At 47.8% G+C, this 22,678-nt stretch overlaps 1 protein-coding gene across 2 annotated transcripts in view; it reads right to left on the bottom strand.

Moving 5' to 3' along the window:
* OSBPL10 (oxysterol binding protein like 10) overlaps positions 1-21,353 on the bottom strand; it is a 308,668-nt gene extending 287,315 nt beyond the window's left edge. For both annotated transcript variants that reach the window (XM_047875215.1, XM_047875216.1), the window contains exon 1: positions 20,876-21,353. In XM_047875215.1, coding sequence (XP_047731171.1) covers positions 20,876-21,156 — 281 coding nt within the window. In that variant the 5' untranslated portion in view covers positions 21,157-21,353. The remainder of the gene's footprint in view (positions 1-20,875) is intronic.
* Between the last annotated feature and the right edge of the window lie 1,325 nt (positions 21,354-22,678).

Here is a 22,678-nt window from a genome sequence, read left to right as displayed (position 1 = left end):
TGTATAGAAACCCCTAAATAGTCCACAAAAAAAAAAACCAACCTGTTAGAACATACAAATTTAGCAAAGTTACAGGATGCAAAATCAACACGTAAAAATCAGTTTTGCCTCTATACGCTAGAAATGAACAATCCCAAAAGGAAATCAAGAAGACAATTCCAAAACATAAGCAGTATTCTCTTGGACATCAGTCTTCGCAATATATTTAATAAATACATCTCCTCAGGTAAGGAAAACAAAAGCAAAAACAAACTATCAGGATAAACTGAAATAAACATTTTTATACAGCAAAGGGCACCATCAGCAAAACAAAGAAAGCAACCTGGTAAATGGGAGAAGATATTTGCAAATGATATATCTAGTAAGGGATTAATATCCAAAATATATAAAGAACTTATATAACAACACCAAAAAAAAAAAAACCCAAATACTCCAATTAAAAAATGGACAGAGGACCTGAACAGATATTTTTTCTTTTTTTTTTTTTAAGTTTATTCATTTTGAGAGCGAGAGAGAGACAGAGTGTGCACATGAGAGGCAGGTAGAGAGGGAGAGAGAGAGGGAGGGTTTACACGGTCAGTGCAGAACTTGATACAGGGTTCAAACTCACAAACCATGAAATCATGACCTGAGCTGAAGTCAGACACTTACCCAACTGTGCCACCCAGGCGCCCCCAGCCATTTTTTCAAAGAAGACATACAGATGGCCAACAGATATGTGAAAGGATGCTCAACATCACTCATCATTAGGGAAATGCAAATCAAAACCACAATGAGATATCACCTCAGACCAGTTGTAATGGCTAGCATTAAAAAGACAAGAAATAACAAGTGTCGGCAAGGATGTGAGAAAAGGAATCCCTTGCTCACTGTTGATGGGAATGGAAACTGGTACAGTTGCTGTGGAAAATAGTATGGAGGTTTCTCAAAAAATTAGAAAATGCTATACAATCCAGTAATTCCACTGTTGGATATTTACCAAAAAACCAAAAACACGAATTTGAAAAGATATGTGAACCCCTACGCTGACTGCAGCATTATTTATAATAGCCAAGATATAGAAACAACCCAAGTGTCCACTGATGGACGGATAAAGAAGGTATAGCGCGCGCACACACACACACACACACTCACAGAGGAATATTACTCGACCATAAAAGAAAGAAGGAGATCTTCCCATTTGCAATAATATGGATGCTCCTAGAGGGTATTATGGTAAGTGAAATAAGTCAGAGACAAATACCATATGACTTCATTTACATGTGGAATCTAAAAAAAATGAAACAAATGAACAAACAAAAAAAGAGACTCCTATATACAGAGAACAAACTGGTGGTTGCCAGAGGGACGGGGGTCAGGGGGATAAGGTGAAATAAATGGTGGAGATTAAGAGGGTCAAATTCCCAATAAGTAAGTCATGGAGATGAAAAGTACAGCATAAGGAATACAGTCAGCAATACTGTAATGACATTGTGTGGGGACAGATGGTTAATTGCACTTACTGTGGTGAGCACAGCATAATGTATAAAATTGTTGAATCACTATGCTGTGCACCTGAAACTAATATAACACTGTATATCATCTGTACTTAAATAAATTTTTTAAATATTTATTTATTTTTGAGAGACAGAAAGAAAGAGGGCTATGAGGGGGCAGGGTACAGAGAGAGAGGGCTCTGGACAGAGGCCCCAAAATGGGCTCTGCACTGATAACAACGAGCCCGTTGTGGAACTTGAACTCAGAAGCCGTGAGATCATAACCTGAGCCAAAATCAGACGCTTAACCGACTGAGGCACCTAGGTGCCCCAATAATAATTTTTTAAAAAAGATAACAATTCCACTTACGATAGCATCAAAAAGAACACAATACTTAGAAATAAACCTAACCTGGGGCACCTGGGTGGCTCAGTCGGTTGAGCATCCGACTTCGGCTCAGGTCACGATCTCACGGTCTGTGAGTTCGAGCCCCGCATGGGGCTCTGTGCTGACAGCTCAGAGCCTGGAGCCCGCTTCAGATTCTGTTTCCTTCTCTCTCTGCCCCTCCCCTGCTCGCGCTTTGTCTCACTCTGTTTCTCAAAAATAAATAAATGTAAAAAAAGAAAGAAACCTAACCAAAGAAGTGAAAGACTTGTACACTAAAAACTACAATTTCTGAAAGAAATTAAGGAAGACACAAAGAAATGGGAAGCACTTCCGTGTGTCTTTCGAGCTGAAGACTGAATACTGTTAGGATGTCCATACTTCCCAAAGGGATCTATAGATTCAGTGCAATCCCTATCAAATTCCCAGTGACATTTTTTTTAAAGAAACAGAAAAATTCTTGGGGCGCCTGGGTGGCTCACTTCACCGTCCAACATTGGTTCAGGTCATGACCTTACAGTCCGTGAGTTCAAGCCCCACATCAGGCTCTGTGCCGACAGCTCAGAGACTGGATCCTGCTTCGGATTCTGTGTCTTCCTCTCTCTCTGTCCCTCCCCCCCAAAAAATAAACATTTTTAAAATTAAAAAAAAAAAAGAAATATAACAATTCATCCCAAATTCGTATGGAATTCCAAGGAACCTAAGTAGCCAAAACAATTGTGGAAAGAAGACCAAACTTGAAGGACTCACACGTCCTGAATTCAACACATATCACAAAGCTACAGTAATCAACACGCTACTGTGCCGGCATAAAGACAGACAAGCAGACCAATGAAACAGAACAGAGAGCCCATGTGTTATCTGGTTGCATATATATGGCCAAATGATCTTTGACAAGAATGGCAAAAATACTTAACAGGAGAAGAACAAACGGTGTTGGGAAAACTGGATGTCCACATGCCAAAGAGGTAAAGCAGGCCCTTAATTTACACCGTGTACAAAAATGGACTCAAGGGGCGCCTGGGTGGCTCAGTCGGTTAAGCATCGACTTCAGCTCAGGTCATGACCTCACGGTTCATGGGTTCGAGCCCCGCGTCGGGCTCTGTGCTGACAGCTCGGAGCCTGGAGCCTGCTTCGGATTCTGTGTCTCCTTCTATCTCTGCCTTTCCCCCACACACACACACACTCTGTCTCTCTCTGTCTCAAAAATAAATAAAAAACATTAATTAAAAAAACAAAAACAAAAATGGGCTCAAAATGGATTAAATATTTAAATGTAAGACCTAGGGGCGCTTGGTTGGCTCAGTCAGAACAGCATACGACTCTTGATCTCAGGGTTGTGAGTCTGAGCCCCACAACAGGCATGGAGAAGGGGGAGGGGGAGGGGGAGGAGGAGGGAAGGGAAGGGAAGGGAAGGGAAGGGAAGGAAGAGAGAGAGGAAAGAAAGATGGAAGGGAGAGAGAGAGAGAGAGAGAGAGGGAAAGAAAGAAAGAAAGAAAGAAAGAAAGAAAGAAAGAGAAAGAAATTTAAGACCTAAAACTTTAACACTCCTAGAAGAAAACATAGAAGAAAACTTCCTGATACAGGTCTTGGCAATAATTCCTTAGATGATACACCAGAAGCAGGAAACAAAAGCAAAAATAGACTAACGGGACTACATCAAATTTTAAAAGTTGTGTTTACAAAGTGAAAGGCAACCTATGAAATAGGAGAGAGCCTGCTTGGAACTCCCCCTCTCTTCTCTCTCCGCTCCTCCCCTGCTCGCGCTCTGTCTCTCTCAAAAATAAATAAACTTAAAAAAAAAAAAAAAGAGTTAAGCTGTGTTTCTGTGGCATATACACCATGCCCTGTGAGATGATTTAAGACAAATCAAACGAACCCTGACCATCCGGACCCAAGGCAAGAAAACACTTCCCAGCTCTGGGTAGGAGTGCGGATTGCTCATGCTGCTCCATTTTTGTTTCATTTAATTTTTTTTTAATGTTTATTTCTGAGACAGAGAGAGACAGAGCACGAGTGGGGGAGGGGCAGAGAGAGAGGGAGACACAGAATCCGAAACAGGCTCCAGGCTCCGAGCCGTCAGCACAGAGCCCGACGCGGGGCTCGAACTCACAGGCTGCGAGATCGTGACCTGAGCCGAGGTCGCTCAACCGAGCCACCCAGGCGGCCCTATTTTTGTATTATTTTTTAAAACCTACACAGTGTTGGGATGCCTGGGTGGCTCAGTCAGTTAAGCGTCCGGCTTCCGCTCAGGTCACGATCTCGCAGTTCTTGAGTTCTAGCCCCGCGTCGGGCTCTGTGCTGACAGCTGGGAGGCCCGGAGCCTGCTTTGGATTCTGTGTCTCCCTCTCTCTCTGCCTCTCCCCTGCTCACACTGTCTCTCTCTCAAAAATAATAAATGAACATTTTCAAAAATTCGCATAGTGCTTATTAATATGTGCCACACACTGGCCCTCGCCCTTGACAAATATTGACTCATTTCACTTAATCCCCATGGCGACCCTACAAGGTAGGCTTTCTCATTAGCTGAATTTCACAAATGAAGAAACGAAGGCATGGGGGGGACTACGATTACTCAGTGCCGGAGCCTTCCATCTCTGCTCACTGATGAAGGCGAGACTCCCCCGCTGTCCTCAGCGTACCGTCCTAGCAGGCAACGACTGTGGACAGGAGTGGGACGGAGTGGGACGGAGTGGGACGGAGTGGGACGGAGTGGGACGGAGTGGGAATAAAACCCCATCCACGTGGCAAACCGGATGGCCTTCCCAACCCCCTGACAGCCAGGCTTCTCCTTGCTTCGCTCTTGACTTTCTCTTACTGCAAAATTCAGAGAGGCTGCAAGGAAAAGGTTATCGGGATCCGGTTTAGGAGTTCTCGCCACGCCCCCTGACTCTATGACAAGAGAGGAACATCTGGTCCTTTCTGAGCAGCCCATCTGTAGCACCTCCCAGGAAGGACATCCCATGTGCTACCACCCCGCCTGGTCAGCGTGAAAGCTCACACTGCTGGGGCTCCATGCAGAGCACACATCTGATCTAGAGAAGCACCGAGAAGTGACAAATGGGGCCTTGGTTTTTTAAAAAAGAGAGCAAGGGGCACCTGGGTGGCTCAGTCGATAAAGCGTCTGACCTCGGCTCAGGTCGCCATCTCGCGGTCCGTGAGTTGGAGCCCCGCGTCGGGCGCCGTGCCCACGGCTCGGACCCTGGAGCCTGCTTCGGAGTCTGTGTCTCCCTCCCTCCCTGCCCCTCCCCCGCTCGCACTCTGCCTCTCCCTCAAAACTGAATAAACGCTTAAAACAATTGTTTTTAATAAAAATTAAAATAAAATAAAAAGAGAGGTCGTTTTCAGTCTCACAGTCTTCACCTGTAGGGCCACCCAGGTACACAGAGGCTGCCCCTAGTCCTGGCCTGACGCCACATAAAAATTCCCAAGCCACATTCGCTGCATCCTCTTTATTCAACAAATGTTCTACAAGCAATTTTAAAACAAGTGTCACTACAATTCTCGATACCAGAATTACATGAGAGAGTTGTAGGCTTAAAAATCCATATAGGGGCGCCTGGGTGGCTCAGTCGGTTGAGCATCCGATTTCGGCTCAGGTCATGATCTCGAGGTCCGCGAGTTCGAGCCCCGCGTCGGGCTCTGTGCTGACAGCTCAGAGCCTGGAGCCTGTTTCAGATTCTGTGTCTCCTTCTCTCTCTGACCCCCCCCCCCCCATTCATGCTCTATCTCTCTCTGTCTCAAAAATAAATAAACGTTAAAAAAAAATTTTTTTTTAAATCCATATAAATGATAGTTCATTCTAATTTCCCTGTGTTGGAGTGACAAGGAACAAGCAACATGTTTCCCACCTCGTCACGTTTACAGATGACAAAACTGGCTGACGTTCAGATAAGATAAAACAACTGAACAGGGAAGGGATCAAAACCCAAATCTCCCACGCCTTTGGTTTAGGGCGTTTTCATAAGCTGCAAATATGCCGGCGTTACCTAGTTTAATCGACACCTGCTCACAGACACTAACAAATCCAATCAACGTCATCATAGTTAATAGTCTAAGAATCATTTTCACACTACGTCACGCCATCTTCCAAACTGGTCGGGAATAAGCCTTACAGAACGGATGCCCCGATGGCCACTTCAGAAGACTAGCATTAAGAGAGACTGGACTCGTTAGCTATGTTAATTATTAGATATATGCTACGTTCAGCCAGGAAGTATATGCTTCATGCCTCACAGCCTTTTTTTTAACACACCAAATGAGTTTTTGTTAACTTTTTAATCTATTTTCAAATGTCCACAAAAATTACAAGAATAATACAAAGATTTATTACTAAAGAACTACCCGAGGCGCCCAGGGGGTTCAGTCGGTTGAGCGTCCGACTGAGGCTCAGGTCATGATCTCACGGTGCATGAGTTCAAGCCCTGCATTGGGCTCTGTGCTGACAGCTCAGAGCCTGGAACCTGCTTTGGATTCTGTGTCTCCCTCTCTCTCTCTGCCCCTCCCCTGCTCATGTTCTGTCTTTCTCTCTCTCAAAAATGAGTAAACGTTAAAAAATTTTTTTATTACTGAAGAACTATCAACGTTTTACCACAACATTATACCCCTGTGGTAGATACATATATGTGTATATCTGTATACATGTTTCTGGAGCCACTTGAGCGTAAGTTATCAACATAATGTCCCTCTGCCCCTAAAAACTTCAATGCACAAAGACTAAAGTCAAGTAATTTACATGGATATGCTACTATTCTCTACAGACCTGATACAAATTTTCCAAGTGTCATAATCATATCTGTAGGAAAATAAAATATCAGATCACAAGTTACATTAAGTTGTTTAAAAATCTCCATTTTGGGGGCACCTGGGTGGCGCAGTCGGTTAAGCGTCCGACTTCAGCCAGGTCACGATCTCGCGGTCCGTGGGTTCGAGCCCGGCGTCGGGCTCTGGGCTGATGGCTCGGAGCCTGGAGCCTGTTTCCGATTCTGTGTCTCCCTCTCTCTCTGCCCCTTCCCCGTTCATGCTCTGTCTCTCTCTGTCCCAAAAATAAATAAACGTTGAAAAAAAAAATTTTTTTTTAAATAAATAAATAAAAATCTCCATTTTGTATATAATGAAAGCAATTTAAAGTTTCAAACTAAAAAAAAAAAACTAAAAAAAAAAAGTTTCAAACTAAACACACAAACACACACACACACACAAAGCAAAAATGAAGAAGGAAATAAACAAAACGAAAAACACTAAAAATACCAGTAAGTACGACAATGCTGGAAAGGAAAAGGAAGCGAGGCTTTACATAAACAGAAATTCAGACAATTCCATGACACGAATAACTGCGCCCTGGCCTCGTCCAAGCGAGGTCACTCTTCGCTTTGGTTCAAAAACACTTCTTCATCCAGACTCAAAGTTGATTTCACAGACACAAGTGTGGTCTTCCTTCTTTAATGCAAAGATTTTCTGAAGTACCTTTAGGCCTACCCCATAAAAATGGCCTATCTTCTTATTCAATGTGAGAAAACACGGGGGGGTGCGGGCTACGACTTAACCCTCTGTTCCTGAGTCTCAGCTGACTCTGAAGGAATCATGAAAACTGACCTCTGACCAAAAAAATGTCACAGGAAACTCTGAATTAACGAAGCGCCTCCAAGAGCGTTAAAACGCACTTTGGGCCAACGTGGCAACTGCAGACTTCTCATAAAAAAGAAAAAGACTCATACCAGCCAGGCTCAATAAAATTTTGCTAGTCCAAAGAGCAACATAAACGTGAGCTGCTATATAAGAAACGCGTTTCAGTGCTCTCTCAACAGTGCTTACGAGCACAAAGTGGATTCTGCCCCGTTCAACGTGTTAGGGACCGAGCCACTAAGTCGGTCGGCCAGAATACGCACTTAGAAAAGTTCTGTGCTATGCGGTTAGCCAAGGGGTCGGGAGGCCCATTTTTAAGGTATTAGTAATAGGGTGGAACTCAGATACACAAGAATCTGAAAAGCAAAGTGTGTTCAAAAACATGTGACCCCTTTCGGCCAAAGTCCACACTCTGAGCTTAATGAATCGCGAGGCCTCTGTGGAAACCAAGATCTCATCTGCCAGTTCTTACACAGAGTCAAAGGGCCAAGGAGCCCCCTCAGCCAGCCCTAAAAAGCCCAGATGAAGAAGGGACGGTCCAAGAAAGGAAAGTCATTACTAAGGAGGATTCTGAAGGCTCTAAACACAGCCCTGAAATAGTGATGCTTTGTGACCAGGGAAAAGACCACCAGACATCAACTACTCACACGAAGAGATTCTGCCCCTGAGAGGGACGCAAAACCACTAATTAAAACCCGGGGCCCCTTCTTTGGGAAGGCCGCAGCAGGAGAGAGAAAGAGTGAGGGATAAAACAGAATAATGACTATCTTGCAGGGAAATGAGCTGGTACAGGTCTACCCTGAGGCAAAGCCCTCCGTGATCTCATCTGTGAAATGAGGGGGTAGAAGATCGCCAAGCTCTTTCCAGAGTGTGATAGAAAGAAAACACCCTTTGGTGTCAGACACGCTGTGGCTCCACAACTTACCAACTGTGCCACTTACGTTCTATGCCTCGGTTTCTCCACCTGGAAAATGGAGATTCTACCCGCATATTCTCCCTATCGTGGAAAATTCCAGAGGCTGGCAGCCCAAGATTTGCGAGGTGGCTCTGAGCAACAAAATCCTCAGAGGCTAATAAGTCTCTCCAGTCTGGATGGCCTTCACTTCAGCCACCTCAAGCCTTAAGATGGCTGCAGGATTCCAACCACCACGTCTGCATTCCAGTTGCGGCCATATGTCTATATTCCAAGAGCAAAGGAAAAAGAAGGAAGGGTACAAAGAAGGTTCTAGGAAACTTCTGTGATAACTCTGCTCATGTCTAGAACAGAATCACACAGCCATCCCTAGCTGCGAGGGAGAGGGGTGCAAACTACAGTTTTATCTAGGACAACTACGTATCCAGCTACAAACTGGGGTTCCGTGACTACAGAAGAGGCAAAGAATGGACAGATCTGCAATACCCCCACCTCACTTCAAGGACTAAACTGGATAATACATGTAAAGTCTGATGATTCCCGGACTCACAAACTGATTCCTTCCCTGTCTGGTAACACTGAGAGCGTATGATGGGTCTCAGCAGCTTCAGAGGTCCCTCCTGCGGTAGCCCTTAATGCCGGGCCTCTGGCCACACCCCACATACAACCTGCACTGCAGCCCAACAAACCCATCTCCCCCTTTCACGGTTCTAAACCTTTGTACTCAAGGTTTTGTACTCAAGCCTCCTTCCAGGGAAGCCTTCCCCCCCCCCCCCACCCCGGCTCCTGTCTGCATGACGGATCGCTCCTCAACATGCCAGGTCTTGCTCACCTGCCCCTCCTCCCTCCACCCCCAGGAAGAGCCCGTGCTCTCACTCCCAGGTGCTCCCCTTATGGGAGCACTCACCATCCCGTATCGAAACAGCCACCACATCTAGTGAGTGCCAGTCCCTGTCCTGAGCCCTGCACACACAGCTTCGCAGCCAATCCCAACAACCCTATGACGAAGACTCTGTATCACCCCTGTTTTACAGATAAAGAAACAGAGGCCCAGAGAGGTTAACCAGCTTGCCCGAAGTTACGCTGGGAGGAAACACCCGAGGCAGGATTCGAGCCCAGGGCGCTGGACCACAAACCTGTACTCAGCCACCACTCTAGACTGCCTCTACTACTAGAGGGAGGGGTCTAGATGTCATCTTAGAGCCGGGATGATCAAACTACATCCCACAGGCTAACTCCGGCCCTCCACCTGTTTTCGCAAACAAAGTTTTGTTGGAGCACAGGGGTACCCACTTGTTTACCCTGGGAGGGCTGCAGGGTTGCCATGGAGACTGGAGATAGCCCAGGATGCCCAAAATATTAACTACCTGGCCCCTCTACAGAAAAAGTTGGCTCAACCCTGTTTTAGGCTGTCAGCTGCTCAAGACGTGGCCTGTGTGCGTTGCTCCTGTGTCCTTGGCATCCCGCGTGGCATTGCATTTGGCTCAAGAGGCGCTCAACAAACACGTGGGGTGTGAATACCCCACCAGCAAAGGGGAGCGCTTCGGGGGGCTGAGGCTGCCGGCTCACTCAGGACTTGGAAAGTTTCCCAATTCTGTCCAGATACTATGTAACAACCAAAAGGCCCGGGAAACCCGTCTCAGGGCTTCGGTTGTGTTGTTAGTGGCTCGCCATGCCTCTGACGGAGGGACCCCTGCAGGCCAGTTGAGGGCCGTCTGTATCCATCAGCAAACCCACTCAACTCCCCTGAACAAGTAGCCCAGGCCGACCCCTGGGGCCCACCCGCCGTGGGAGAATGCGGGTTCGACTGCTTCCTAGGCGGGGTCCCCTCTCACCCGCCCACCTCCACTGGGAGGTCACTGACCCGACTTTGCAGATGAATGCCGAACACATCCTGGAAAAGAGGTGTTAAAAACTGATGTTGGTTGCCTTTCAACTGGTTACATTTTCATCAAAACATTCATAGGAAAAGGGGCGCCTGGGTGGCTCGGCGGGTTAACCGTTTTCGGCTCTGGTCAGGAACTCACAGTTGGTGAGTTTGAGCCCCGCAGCGAGCTCTGCACTGGCAACGTGGAGCCTGCTTGGGATTCTTTCTCTGCCCCTCTCCCCTTCTTGTGTTTGCTCACTCTCTCTCTCTCTCTCTCTCTCAAAATAAATAAATAAACGTTAATAAAAACACATTTATAGGAAGGGACCAAACCACATACAACAGAAATAGCCCTCTAAAAACGACAGCAAAACGTGAAAAAGTTATCCAAGGCTCAAATGCCTTCTCTGACCTTCAAAGAACAGGCTTGCAACAAGACTGTATAATGTTTCCTAATTTTATCGTAATTATTGATGTCACTGCACGAGACACAAATAAAGCACTTTCCTTCTGGGCTGTGACCATATTCGATCCAGCCTGGGTTATCAAAAATCACATTCTGGATGGTTTTCTCTTTAATTCTGTCTTGGCCTGGCCCCAAATCACATCAGGCAGGAGCCAGGCAGAGCTACAAAAAGCCTCCCACATTTCCGGCACAATCGTTTCAAGCCTCCTTTCGGGACACAAAAGCCGTATCTCTTCTCTTTCCCAGAGTTTTTAAACAACGGTCCAACTCGAGCAGACTCTTGAGGAACCACAGGCTAAAAGCAGCAAATGGAGACAGTCAGCCACTTTGCAAATCAAGTAACTTGTCACCTAGGTCCTCATGCAGGAGGAAGGGTTAAGAAACACCTGCCTATTTGCTAAGGCTGGGTCTAAAATGACGACTAACTTGGCCCCTCGGTTCCACAAAGTTACACACTGGTCTAAAACATAGGACTTCCGGGGCACCTGGGGGCTCAGTAGGTTAGGCGTCCGACTTCAGGCGTCTGATTTCAGCTGGGGTCATGATCTCGCAGTTCGTGGGTTCGTGCCCCACCTCGGGCTCTGTGCTGGCAGCTCAGAGCCTGGAGCCTGCTTCCGATCCTGTGTCTCCCTCTCTCTCTGCCCCTCCCCTGCTCATACTGCCCCCCCCCCCACCTCTCTCTCTCTCTCTCTCTCTCTCTCTCTCAAAAATAAACATTAAATTTTTTTTTTTTAAATATAAGACTCCCAAGTAGACACATTTCTGCTGAGGCCCCTACTGTGTGCCACCCGCTGTGCCGGGCCTGCTGTCTGTAGCAGCCTCACAGCAATACTCCAAGGTTAATATCATTTCACAGATGAGGAAAACAGGGCCCAAACAGTCAAGTGACCTGCCAAGGTCATGCAGCTAATAAGAGGCCAAGCCGGAAAGGCAGGGAAGTCTGACCATGTCACCAGCCTGTGCACCTGCACACTGCCCCCCTCCGAAGCTGGCTGGCATTGGGGGCAGTCCACTCAGGTACATAGTGCTGGTGGGGAAATGGCTCGGCCACTCTGGAAAACTCTTAGGGAGTTTCTATATGCGCGTATCCTACAACCCTGAGATCCCAATCCCCAAGCATGTACCCAAGAGAGATAAAAGCATGTGTCCACGCAAAAACTTATACACAGGGACGCCTGGGTGACTCAGTCGGTTAAGCGTCCGCCTTGGGCTTAGGTCATGATCTCAACGTTCATGAGTTCGAACCCTGCATCGGGCTTGATGCTGACGGCACGGAGCCCGCTTTGAATTTGGATCCTCTGTCCCCCTGTCTCTCTGCCCCTCCCCCACTTGCTCTCACGCTCTCTCTCTCTCTCTCAAAAATAAACATTTTTTAAAAACCCTTTAAATGATAAAAATAATGAAAAATAAAAAACTTATACACAAATAGCAGCTTTATTGATAAAAGCTAAAAAAAACTGGAAACCCAAATGTGCACCTACAAGTGAATAGATAAACCGTGGCATATCCACAGGATGTAATATTACACAACAACAACAACAAAATTATAATCTACGGATAGATGCAGCAACACCCAGAATCTCAGAACACGAGGCTGACTGAAATAAACCAGACTCCAGAAAGGATCTCCTATATGGGTCCACCTATACGAAAACCCAAGAACAGACAAAACTAATTCATGGTGATAGAAATCAGAAACCAAATGCCGGGGACGGGGAACTGACTGGCAAGAACAAGGAAATCTGGGGTGGGGGGAGGGGTAGAACAGGGGGAATCAGAGAATGTTCTGTACTTTTTAAAGGAGTGGTTACATGGCGTAAACAATTGCCAAAATTCAGCAAACAGAACGCCTGAGACCTGTGCGCTTTATTGTATTTAATTATACCTTTAAAAAAAAAAAAAGTCCTCAGGCTAATGAGTCAGTCATTCAGATGACAAAACAGAAAACATGAATTATTACACGTATACTTCCAAACTGCTTGCTCAAGGGTATTTAAAGAAACCCCAAAGAAAGTCTGATTTGCCCATGAAAGCAAATTAAGTTTACTCACTGGCTCTAGAAAGGATTTCCCTCACAATAAGGCCCACCACCTTGCATTTGCCCAAGGGGTCTGTCTAGTAGACAGAGATGAATGAGTCCAGCAACCCTGCCTAACCAGCCCACTTTCAGTCAGGACAGCAACCCTTTCAGGACAGAGATGGCTGTCCCCATGGCAACCAGTGAAGGTGGGAAAGGTGGAGGGGAAGGGAGCCAGCGGGATTAAGAACCACTTTAGAATAATGACTGTATGGAGGCTGCGAGTGCCCTACCCCTACCCCCGAGGTCCGAGTCCTAATTCCTGGAACCCGGGAATGTCACCTTACAGGGCAGGCAGCAGATAGGACTAATTGAAGGGTTTTTAAATGGGGAGATTGTCCCGGAATGTCTCAGTGGGCCCTAAATGCAATCCCTAGGGGTCCTTCTAAGACGGGGACAGAGGGAGACTTGAAACAGAGGAGAAGGCAATGGGAAGACCGAGGCAAAAACTGGGGTGAGGCAGGTACCAGCCAAGGAATGCCAACAACCACCAGAAGCTGGAGGAAGCAAGAAATTAACTTTCCCTTGGAGCGTCCGGTGAAAGCCTGGGCCTGCCAAGACCTTGATTTGGGCCCAGGGAAACCTATTTCAGACTCTGGCCTCTAGAACCATGAGAACATAAATGTCTGTTGTTGGGAGCTACCAAGTTTACTGTCATTTGTTCTAACAAAACTAACACAGACCGGGAGCCTAAAATGCAGTATTGTTTCTGCCAGATATCTACACTCCTCCGATATCACTTCAAACTTTTAAGAAGTAATCGAATTAATAAACGTTTTTCTTCTCTTTTTTTTTTAATTTTTTTATTTTTTTTTTTAATTTTTTTTAACATTTGTTTATTTTTGAGAGGCAGAGAGAGGCAGAGCGTGAGCAGGGGAAGGGAAGGGAGAGAGTTGTCGGCACAGAGCCCAACGCGGGGCTCAAACTCACAAACTGTGAGATCACGACCTGAGCTGAAGTCGGACGCTTAACTGACTGAGCCACCCAGGCGCCCCCCTTTTTTTTCCATTTTTTTTAATGCTTATCTACTTTTGAGAGAGAGAGGAGAGAGGGAGACAGCATGAGCGGGAGAGGGACAGAGAGAGGGAGACAGAATCTGAAGCAGGCTCCAGGCTCTGAGCTGTCAGCACAGAGCCTGATGCGGGGCTTGAACTCACAAACTCTGGGTCAGGTCAGATCATGACCTGAGCCAAAGTCAGACGCTTAACCCACTGAGCCACCCAGGTGCCCCCAAGTTTTTCTTTTCTTGAAAGAAAACATCAGAGAATATCCTTATTACCATGGGGTAAGCAAAGATTTCCTAAATAGCACTCAAAAAGAACTGATCATAAAAGGGGAAACGTTTTTATATGTGACTATGCTAAAATTTAAAATTTGTGCATACCAAGAGATGACGTGGCAAACCACGAGTGACGATGCCTGCTTTCTCTGTTTGTAGTGCCCGTATCCGCGTGCACATAACCCATCGGCGAACTCCCATCCAGAATCTATAAAGAACTTTCTTTCACAAGTCAATATGAAAAAGCAGATGTCCCACGATACAAACAGCGAAGGACTTAAGTAACACCTGACAAAACGTGAAATCCAAATGGCCAACAGGCACACAAAAAGATGCTAACCTTCATTAGTCATCAAGGAAAGGCAAATTCAAACCACAATCAGATGCCACCCATCGGACTGGCTAAAATGCAAACAGACAACATCGAGTATACATGAGGCTATGGGGCGCCCAGAACCCTCAAGCGCTCCTGGCGGGAATATTAACAGATCCAACCACTAGGAAAAAACTCTCTTCATAAGCTGGACAGTTGGAAATACTGTCGCGTAACCCAATATTTCACTCCTAGGTATACACGCACAGAAATGCGTATGTATGTTCCACAGAACTCACGGCAATGCTTTCATAAGGGCCCCAAACTGGGAAAAACTCAGAAGTTTATGAGAAGCGTCCACGTATTCAGTATATTCATACGATGGAATAGAGCAGTGCACACAGACAACGATTAGACCCAGCACCGCGGAGGGGGCTCAGGAACGTGATGTTAAGAGAAGAAGCCTGGAACAATATATCATGCCGTTCGATAGGAAATTCAAGAAGAGGCCTACCTCATGTAAGATGCTGGACATCAACAGCGGGCGACCGTGAGAGACGGCGGGAGGGGACTGGCCGCTGTTTCTTGATCTGGATACGATCCGCTTATGAAAATGCGTTGAGCTATTACGCGTATAAGTTATGCACTTTTCTGAATGTATGTTAGACTTCAAGTTTACCCCCCAAAACTAGTTATTCCGAGATTATGGGAAAAGCTTTTTCCCCCCTCAACGTAACTTTTTCAAACTGCAAGATGGATGCAAGCTCACCTCAGGAAAAAATAAATAAATAAAGGAAAAAAGAGAAGAACAAATGATATCCCCCACGACCCCACCAACCAAGGAAAACCATGGTAACCATTTGGCGTAAATCTCCTCAAATACACATACATTTTATTATTTTTTTTTTAATTTTTTTTTCAACGTTTATTTTTATTTTTGGGACAGAGAGAGACAGAGCATGAACAGGGGAGGGGCAGAGAGAGAGGGAGACACAGAATCGGAAACAGGCTCCAGGCTCTGAGCCGTCAGCCCGGAGCCCGACGCGGGGCTCGAACTCACAAACCGCGAGATCGTGACCTGGCTGAAGTCGGACGCTTAACCGACTGCGCCACCCAGGCGCCCCTACACAGACATTTTAAAGAGAGAGGAGGAGAGCACATCCTACAGGGAGTGGTTAACACAGGCAGGTGCTCCATAAATATTCTGAACCATACGTGAATAAATCATATTAGATGCTATTCTGTAACCTAGGCAACCACCTCTTGATTGTTGCCGTCCACGAAGAAATCCAGTGTCCCCAAAGGATTTGAGTGTGCAAACTCACACTCTGGCAAACCAGCCAGCAAAGTGTGTGAATACTTTCTAAGTACATGTGGGCAAGAACGTAACACCCAGAGCCGTGATTTTTTAACTCTGGTTATCGCCAACTGCCTCTAAAATTTGTGGAGTACTCAAAAAGCATTCATTTTAATTCAGTACAGTTTTAAAAGTTAATACATGCTCCCTCCTTGACTTTTTTAAATTTTTTTTTTCAACGTTTATTTATTTTTGGGACAGAGAGAGACAGAGCATGAACGGGGGAGGGGCAGAGAGAGAGGGAGACACAGAATCGGAAACAGGCTCCAGGCTCTGAGCCATCAGCCCAGAGCCCGACGCGGGGCTCGAACTCCCGGACCGCGAGATCGTGACCTGGCTGAAGTCGGACGCTTAACCGACTGCGCCACCCAGGCGCCCTCCTTGACTTTTTTAAATGAGTCAAGTAGCCCCTGAGCCCTGGGAAATCAGGGCCAGAGCCTAAAAACTGCATTCTCAAAGCAGGGCATTCATGCAGATCAAGTCGAAAGCAGGTCCTGGATACCTGGCCCCTGAAGGCCCACATTAGCTGGGCAGCCGTGGGCCCTAAGTCAAGGTGGACATTTCACAAGGTAAGGCAGACTCCCTGACCCCGAAGACGAAGACTGATGGTCGCAGAGGGCGGGGCAAATGACACACATATCAACTCGGAGGACAAGGCTATAAACAGGTAGAGAACAACCAAGAAATAACAGTAATAGTAGCTACATAAATACAAGTTAATCCTGCTTTCATTTCTCTTTCATTCACTCTCTTATTTATTCAGTTATATCTACTGACCCCTTATGATATGCCAGACCCCGTCCTAGACACTGGAGATACAGCAGTGAACACGGCAGACGAAACTCTTCTCTGTCCTCAGGGAGTTGACATCTTGTGCGGGGGACAAGAGTAAAATATTGACTGTGTCAGAGGGTGGTGGTGATGGAGAAAAATAAAGCAGGGGAGGGAGATAGGGACTCGGGGCTGGAGGAGGGGAGCAAGTCACTTGCTGTAGAGATGCAAATATTTGCTGGGTTCCAAGTGTTAAAAGGATCCTTTCAAAACATATCCTCTCCAAAGAACTCTGGCATAATCATGTTAATGGGAGCCCCAGGGTAACCACAGGATTCAGAAAATAAACCAAGAACTTTAGGAACCAAGAAAGGGTCCATTTACGAGGGGCAAATTGAAGATCCAATAATAGCTACCACTTCTCCAGATCTTGTTCTGCACCTTTCTCAGCTGCTTATAGACCAGTCTCCTCAATTAATTTTCACACTGAACGGATGAGAAAGGTAACATCTTTTCTCTCTTTAACAGATGAGAAAACGGAAGCCGAGAGCAATTAAGAAACCGGCCCAAGGTGACACGTGTGCTAAATGTTGATGTCCGGGTTCGGCCCAGAGTCCACACTCCCCTTACGTTCCAAATAAAACGTCCACTCTCACCTGGGGTTTTCTTTGGCTGATACTTACCTTCCTTATCCTGCTCAAGACTTAACCTTTAATATTTTACTGAGTTCTCACAACCGCACCCATCACACTCACACACACACACACACACGCACACACACACACACACACACACACACACAAATTGGAGGCCGGTTTCATACTTGCAACGTCTTCTTTTCTCTTGATAACGAAAAGTGAATGACGAAAAGTGAAAGACCCTCAAATGTTGAAATACCACTTCCTAGACCCAATTAGAAATTACTTTCCCGGGGCACCCGGGTGGCTCAGTTGGCGAAGCAACTGACTCTTGGTCATGATCTCACGGTCCGTAGGTTCGAGCCCCACATCAGGCTCTGCACTCATAGGGCAGAGCCTGCTTGGGATTCTCTCTCCCCCTCTCTCTCTGCCCTCCACCACCTGCATTCTCTCTCTCTCTCTCTCAAAAACAAATAAGTAAACATTAAAAAACAAAGAAAAAGAAATTATGTTCTCAAACATTTGATGTTCCCAGCAAACCCAAAATAGTTCCATCTGGGTTGGAGACTAAAATTAGCCTTCGTGCCGGCAAGGAAGAGTTCATACGGCCCATTTCTTACAAACTAAAAACGAGTTCCCCAAAGGTAACTCCTGGCTGCCCCCATCCTCCCCACAAGCATGAGGGTCCCCTGTGACCCTCATCTCCATAAAAGACGCCTCCACCTCAACATCCCAGGCTCTCAGAGCCATAAACACAAGAGTCCTCCTTGGCCCCTCTTTCTCTCACCTCATCCAACCCATGGGCAGCTTCTATCCTCCCCAATCCGAATCTGTACCTTCTCTCCACTTTCCTCATCCCCCAAGTGCAAGCCCCCAGCATCTCTGGCCTAGACCACCGTGAGGAGCTCCCAACTGGCCGGTTTCCCGATAGGACCCTGTGAAATTCTCATCTCCAAAGAGTACCCAGAGTGAACTTTTTAAAGCACGAATCAGACCGTGTCACCTCTCGGCCTAACATCCTTCTGGACAACCAGAACGCAGCCTTAAATTCTTCCCCTGGACTACAAGGCACCGTGCGGCCTGGCACCGGCCTGCCTCACCAAGCTTTTGGGCTTCAACTCTCTCCCTGGTTCACTCTGTGCGAAAACCAAAAGACTAGCGAAAACACAGTGCTTGAGATTAAAATGTGAATAGGGGTGCCTGGGTGGCATCTGACTTCGGCTCAGGTCCTGATCTCGCAGTTTGTGGGTTCAAGTCCAGCATCGGGCTGTGTGCTGACAGCTCAGAGCCTGGAGCCTGCTTCCGACTCTGTGTCTCCATCTCTCTCTGCCCCTCCCCTGCTCATGCTCTGTCTCTCTCTCTCTTTAAAGTAAATAAACATTAAAAAATAATAATAAAAGAAAGAAAAAAGAACATGCCATGAGATCCAAAAGTGAAGGTAACTTGAATCAAGCTGCCCACTGTTTGTACCAAGGCATTCCCCTGGGCCAGGGAGCTAGGGACTTGTACTTTTTAATTCTGAGTCTCCTCCCCTACTTCATGTGCAGATGCCTGTGCGTTTTGCACACTGAAACAGCTCCAGCTCTTAGAAAAGTGCCTGGCACATAGTAGTTCCTCAATAAAATAGTCTCCGAGTAAATACATTCGTGAACACATGAATATAGTGTCAAAGTTTCTCTCTTTCTCCTCTCTCCCTTCTTACTGTTCCAGACCTCCCCTTGACAAGGGAGAAATGTGCAACCACTGAGTCTCCACAAATCCTCTCCAGACCACTAATGGACCTTTGGCAACAGCTGAGAGAACACGGATGTGGGGAACACAGACCTGAACACTGAGACATGAACCACCAGAAAGAGATAATGCTTTTGGAGTCAGTGGTAAACTTACAGTCTACTGTGCTAAGAATAAACACTGACGGCATAGACCACACTAAACAAACTCAACAAAGATGAGGTCTCACACATTACACAGTAGATTTCACCTATGAAGCCTGCAATCATGTAAATATTATTATTAATTTTGCCTCTTCTCAATCTGGCATAACCTACATACCCCAGTGGATTTAAGATCATACAAAAGCATGAGTTACTCCAATTCCTACTAAATCCGCCGGAAAGAACAAATCCTTTAATATGCATTGCAGGTAAAGTACCATCCCCAGTGAAATGACTGTAATCCAGGGTAAAATCTCTGTTGGCCTCATAAGCTACTTGGGGGGGGGGGGGCAGAGCATTAAAAGGGACTGCCCAACACACAAACCAGATGCTGTCACCAACAAGGCACAATTACCGAGAACTGAAATCGGATTGAATCATCTCCTCTCTCTCTCATCCTACACACACTACCTATTCCTTTGCAGCTTTCAAAACCTGAAGGGGAAAAGAGGCAAGAGCAGACACCAGGGCTATTTTGAGAAATAAAAGGACTCAAAAGTTAAAAGCACAACTTCCACTGACAGAGTAGCAGATCTCCCAGGAAACCCAGGTGACTCAGAAAGTTCTCTGATAGAAACAAGTCAGTTTCCATATTTAGGAAGTGGTCTTCCTCCCTGTTGAGTTTCATGTAAATAACTGCCCGGTCAAAGTTTCAGCTGGAAGCCACCTGAACATTTTCCATCCCACGTGCAGGCAGAGAGGACCAAGTAATCCAGTCTAACCAGCAGAGAGAAGCAAGAGTTCCCAGGGTGTGATTCAAACTTCACAAGCATCCTGAAAAATCCCAAGACCTAAGATCCAAGGGCCACAGACGGCAGGACAAAAGATCTCATCCACAACGTCTATCTCCCTCTGGCTTGTTTTTGAAAAACAAAGTAAAAAAAAAAAAAAAAGTAAACAGCAGCACCACATCTGCTCCTTTCAAGTCCCCCTCACTATCCTCTGCATTGTGCCCCATATACCATCATCAACACAAGTGAGCTGGGGGCCCTTCCCTTAACACCCCCATCCTCCCACGTGGCCATACTGGGTTTCCCAACAGTGAGGGCAGAGTGAGCAGGGAACTTCAAAAGGCACCTAAATGGGCGGGGGTTAATAACAATAGTTTACAAAGCAAACCGTCCATTTCCAAAGGGGAGAGGGTGTTCCAAAAAAAAAAAAAGAAGGAAAGAAATAACTAAGCTTCTGTTGCAGAGATTGGAGGTCTCAAACCACCCACTGGGCAGGAGGTAGCGCGCGCTCCGGAAGGCACCGAGAATAAGTGGTAGGTGTTTGGTGATGGTGGTGGTGGTGGTTTTAAACACTAAAGTTTTAAATGAACTATGTTACGGAGAGAATTGTTGTGATGGGACCGGGGGTATTAACGCTTTTTCCTGCAGGCATACAGCACGCCCCCTCTGCCTCTCTTCCTCAGCCATTCTTCAGGAGTGCGGGAAACCGCTAGCAGGCAGGGCCCTGGGACCAGTGCGCCCCTCTTTTGCTACTCCAGTCCCTGCAGGTGCCAGGGCCGAAGAAAACCGGGTCTCTCGCCTCCCTCTCCGCCACTGCGGTGCGGTCCTGGGGTGGGGTCACGGCCTGCCCCAACCCGGGCACCCCACCTGGAAAGGAGCTGGGACGCAGGAAGGGCACTCGGAGAGGCAGCACCCGATCGGCCGGTGGCACAGTGGCGCGCGCGCGCGCACACACACACACACACACACACACACACACACACACACACAGCTGAGAGGCGCGAAGGGAGGGGCGCGCGGTGGCGCTGGCGGCGGGCGCGTTACCTGTTCTGCCAGCCCTGGAGGAGGTTGGTGTATTTGCTGAGCACGCCTTCGAGCGCCGGCTCCCTCCTGCGGCCGCCTCCTCCCGACGGACTAGCGGCCACCGAGCCCGGGCTGCTGCGGCTGCCCCCGCCGCCGAGCCCGGCTACCGCCGACCGGCTGGAGACCCCCCGGCCGGCCAGGGAGCAGGACGGCGAGGAGCCAGCCGAGGTGGCGCGGCTGCTGCTGCGGCTGCTGCTGTTGCTGCCCCCGCCGCCGTCTGCGCCTTGGGCCGCCCTCTCCATGGTCCGTGCGCGCCCGGAACGCGAGTGCCCGCCGCGGTGGCGGCCGCGGCGCTGGGGCTCCCGGCGCGGCGGCGGCGGCGGCGGCAGCTGCTGCTGCTATAGCTCCGGGCGCCCGGGCCGCGCGTGGCTGCTCCAAATCCCCGGGAAATGCCTGACTCATACAGGAGGAAGAGGAGGAGGCGAAGGAGAGCTGGGAAGGAAGCCAACGGGGCTGGATGCAGCTGCGGCCGCCCCTCCTCCTGCCGCGGCCCTGGCCCCGGCCCCTCCCTCCGTACTAGTTTCCTCGGCAAGTTCGGAGCGGGTGGCCGGTTCGGCGAGCCCTCCTGTGGTTCCTCTTCCTCTTCTTTCGGGTCCTGGCGGCCGCTCGGGGCCGGGGGCGCTGCCGGGCGCCGAGCCGCAGGGTGGGTACGCCCTGTCACCCTCGCGTTCCTTCTGCCGCCCCCTCTCGGATCCGAAGGGGCGAAAGGGAATCTCCGCGCGTTCCTCCCCACCCCCAACCCACCTCGGGACCTGGAGGGAGGGGCGGCCCCACCCACCCGATCCACCCGGATATTGACCCGCCCGGCCTAACGCGGGCACCAGCGCGCAGTCCCTCTCTCTGCCTTCCCCGCCGAGCCCGGGCCAGACACACGCACACAGCAACCTGGGAATGAGCCTTACAGGCAGAGCGAAGTTAATAGGGCAGGAACGTCTTCCAGGCTCTCCTGCATGCCCGGTAGGGGACAGGTGATTCTGTCCCCAAGGTAAGCTTGCCCGGGGTATTTTCACGCTGCAGAGCTACGGTAAATGCATCATGGACACCAGGGAAGGAACTGGAGTGGGGCAAGAAAACCCTAAGGTTCCTGCAAGTGCCTCCTTACATTGAGTGCCCTGGGCGCTTCACTTGCCTCACCCTAATCCGCACGCTGATGGACACATAAATCTGGCAAGTCAAAACTAGCGATTTGATTTCCCAGAGGGAAATCAACCGATATTTACAATCACAGTGAAGTATGTATTCTGTGTGGTCGCTGTAACTTCTTCCCTGCACCCCCACCCTAAGATACCCTGAGCTGCAACTCGGTCTCTAAATCTAAAATCATTGCTGTTTTGCGAAAGTAGAGGAGTCGCACTTTCTCCACCGTACTAATAATTTTTGTGAGTATAAATATCCAGTGCAATCTGGAAGTTTCTAAAATTACCTAGAAAAATGGCTCTGAGGAGCTCAGGCACCGCGCGCGCCTGCACACACAACAAAAACAAAGGGTGATAGATTGACAGGCAATCCCGGTTCGAAGGATCTACAAACCCATAAAACAGATAAATAATTCAATAGTTAAAAAAAATTACTGAGTGAAATAGAGTCAGCTCTCATGGGGGCAGTTCCCCAAACCTGCTCCCTCTCTAGCTTCATATCCTTCCAGAAAGGTGGTTTACCTCTAGAAATCTTCATGGAGAAGCTTCTGAGGCTGATGAGAAGTAGTTGTGCCCTGAATAAATTACAATTCCAGGTGCCTATACAGAGAAAGAAGGAAAGAAGAAA

Source organism: Prionailurus viverrinus, chromosome C2, assembly GCF_022837055.1.
Source record: "Prionailurus viverrinus isolate Anna chromosome C2, UM_Priviv_1.0, whole genome shotgun sequence".
Classification (NCBI taxonomy): Eukaryota; Metazoa; Chordata; class Mammalia; order Carnivora; family Felidae; genus Prionailurus; species Prionailurus viverrinus.
The sequence above is the reverse complement of the archived record's forward strand: the minus strand, read 5'-3'. Positions and strand labels throughout refer to the sequence as shown.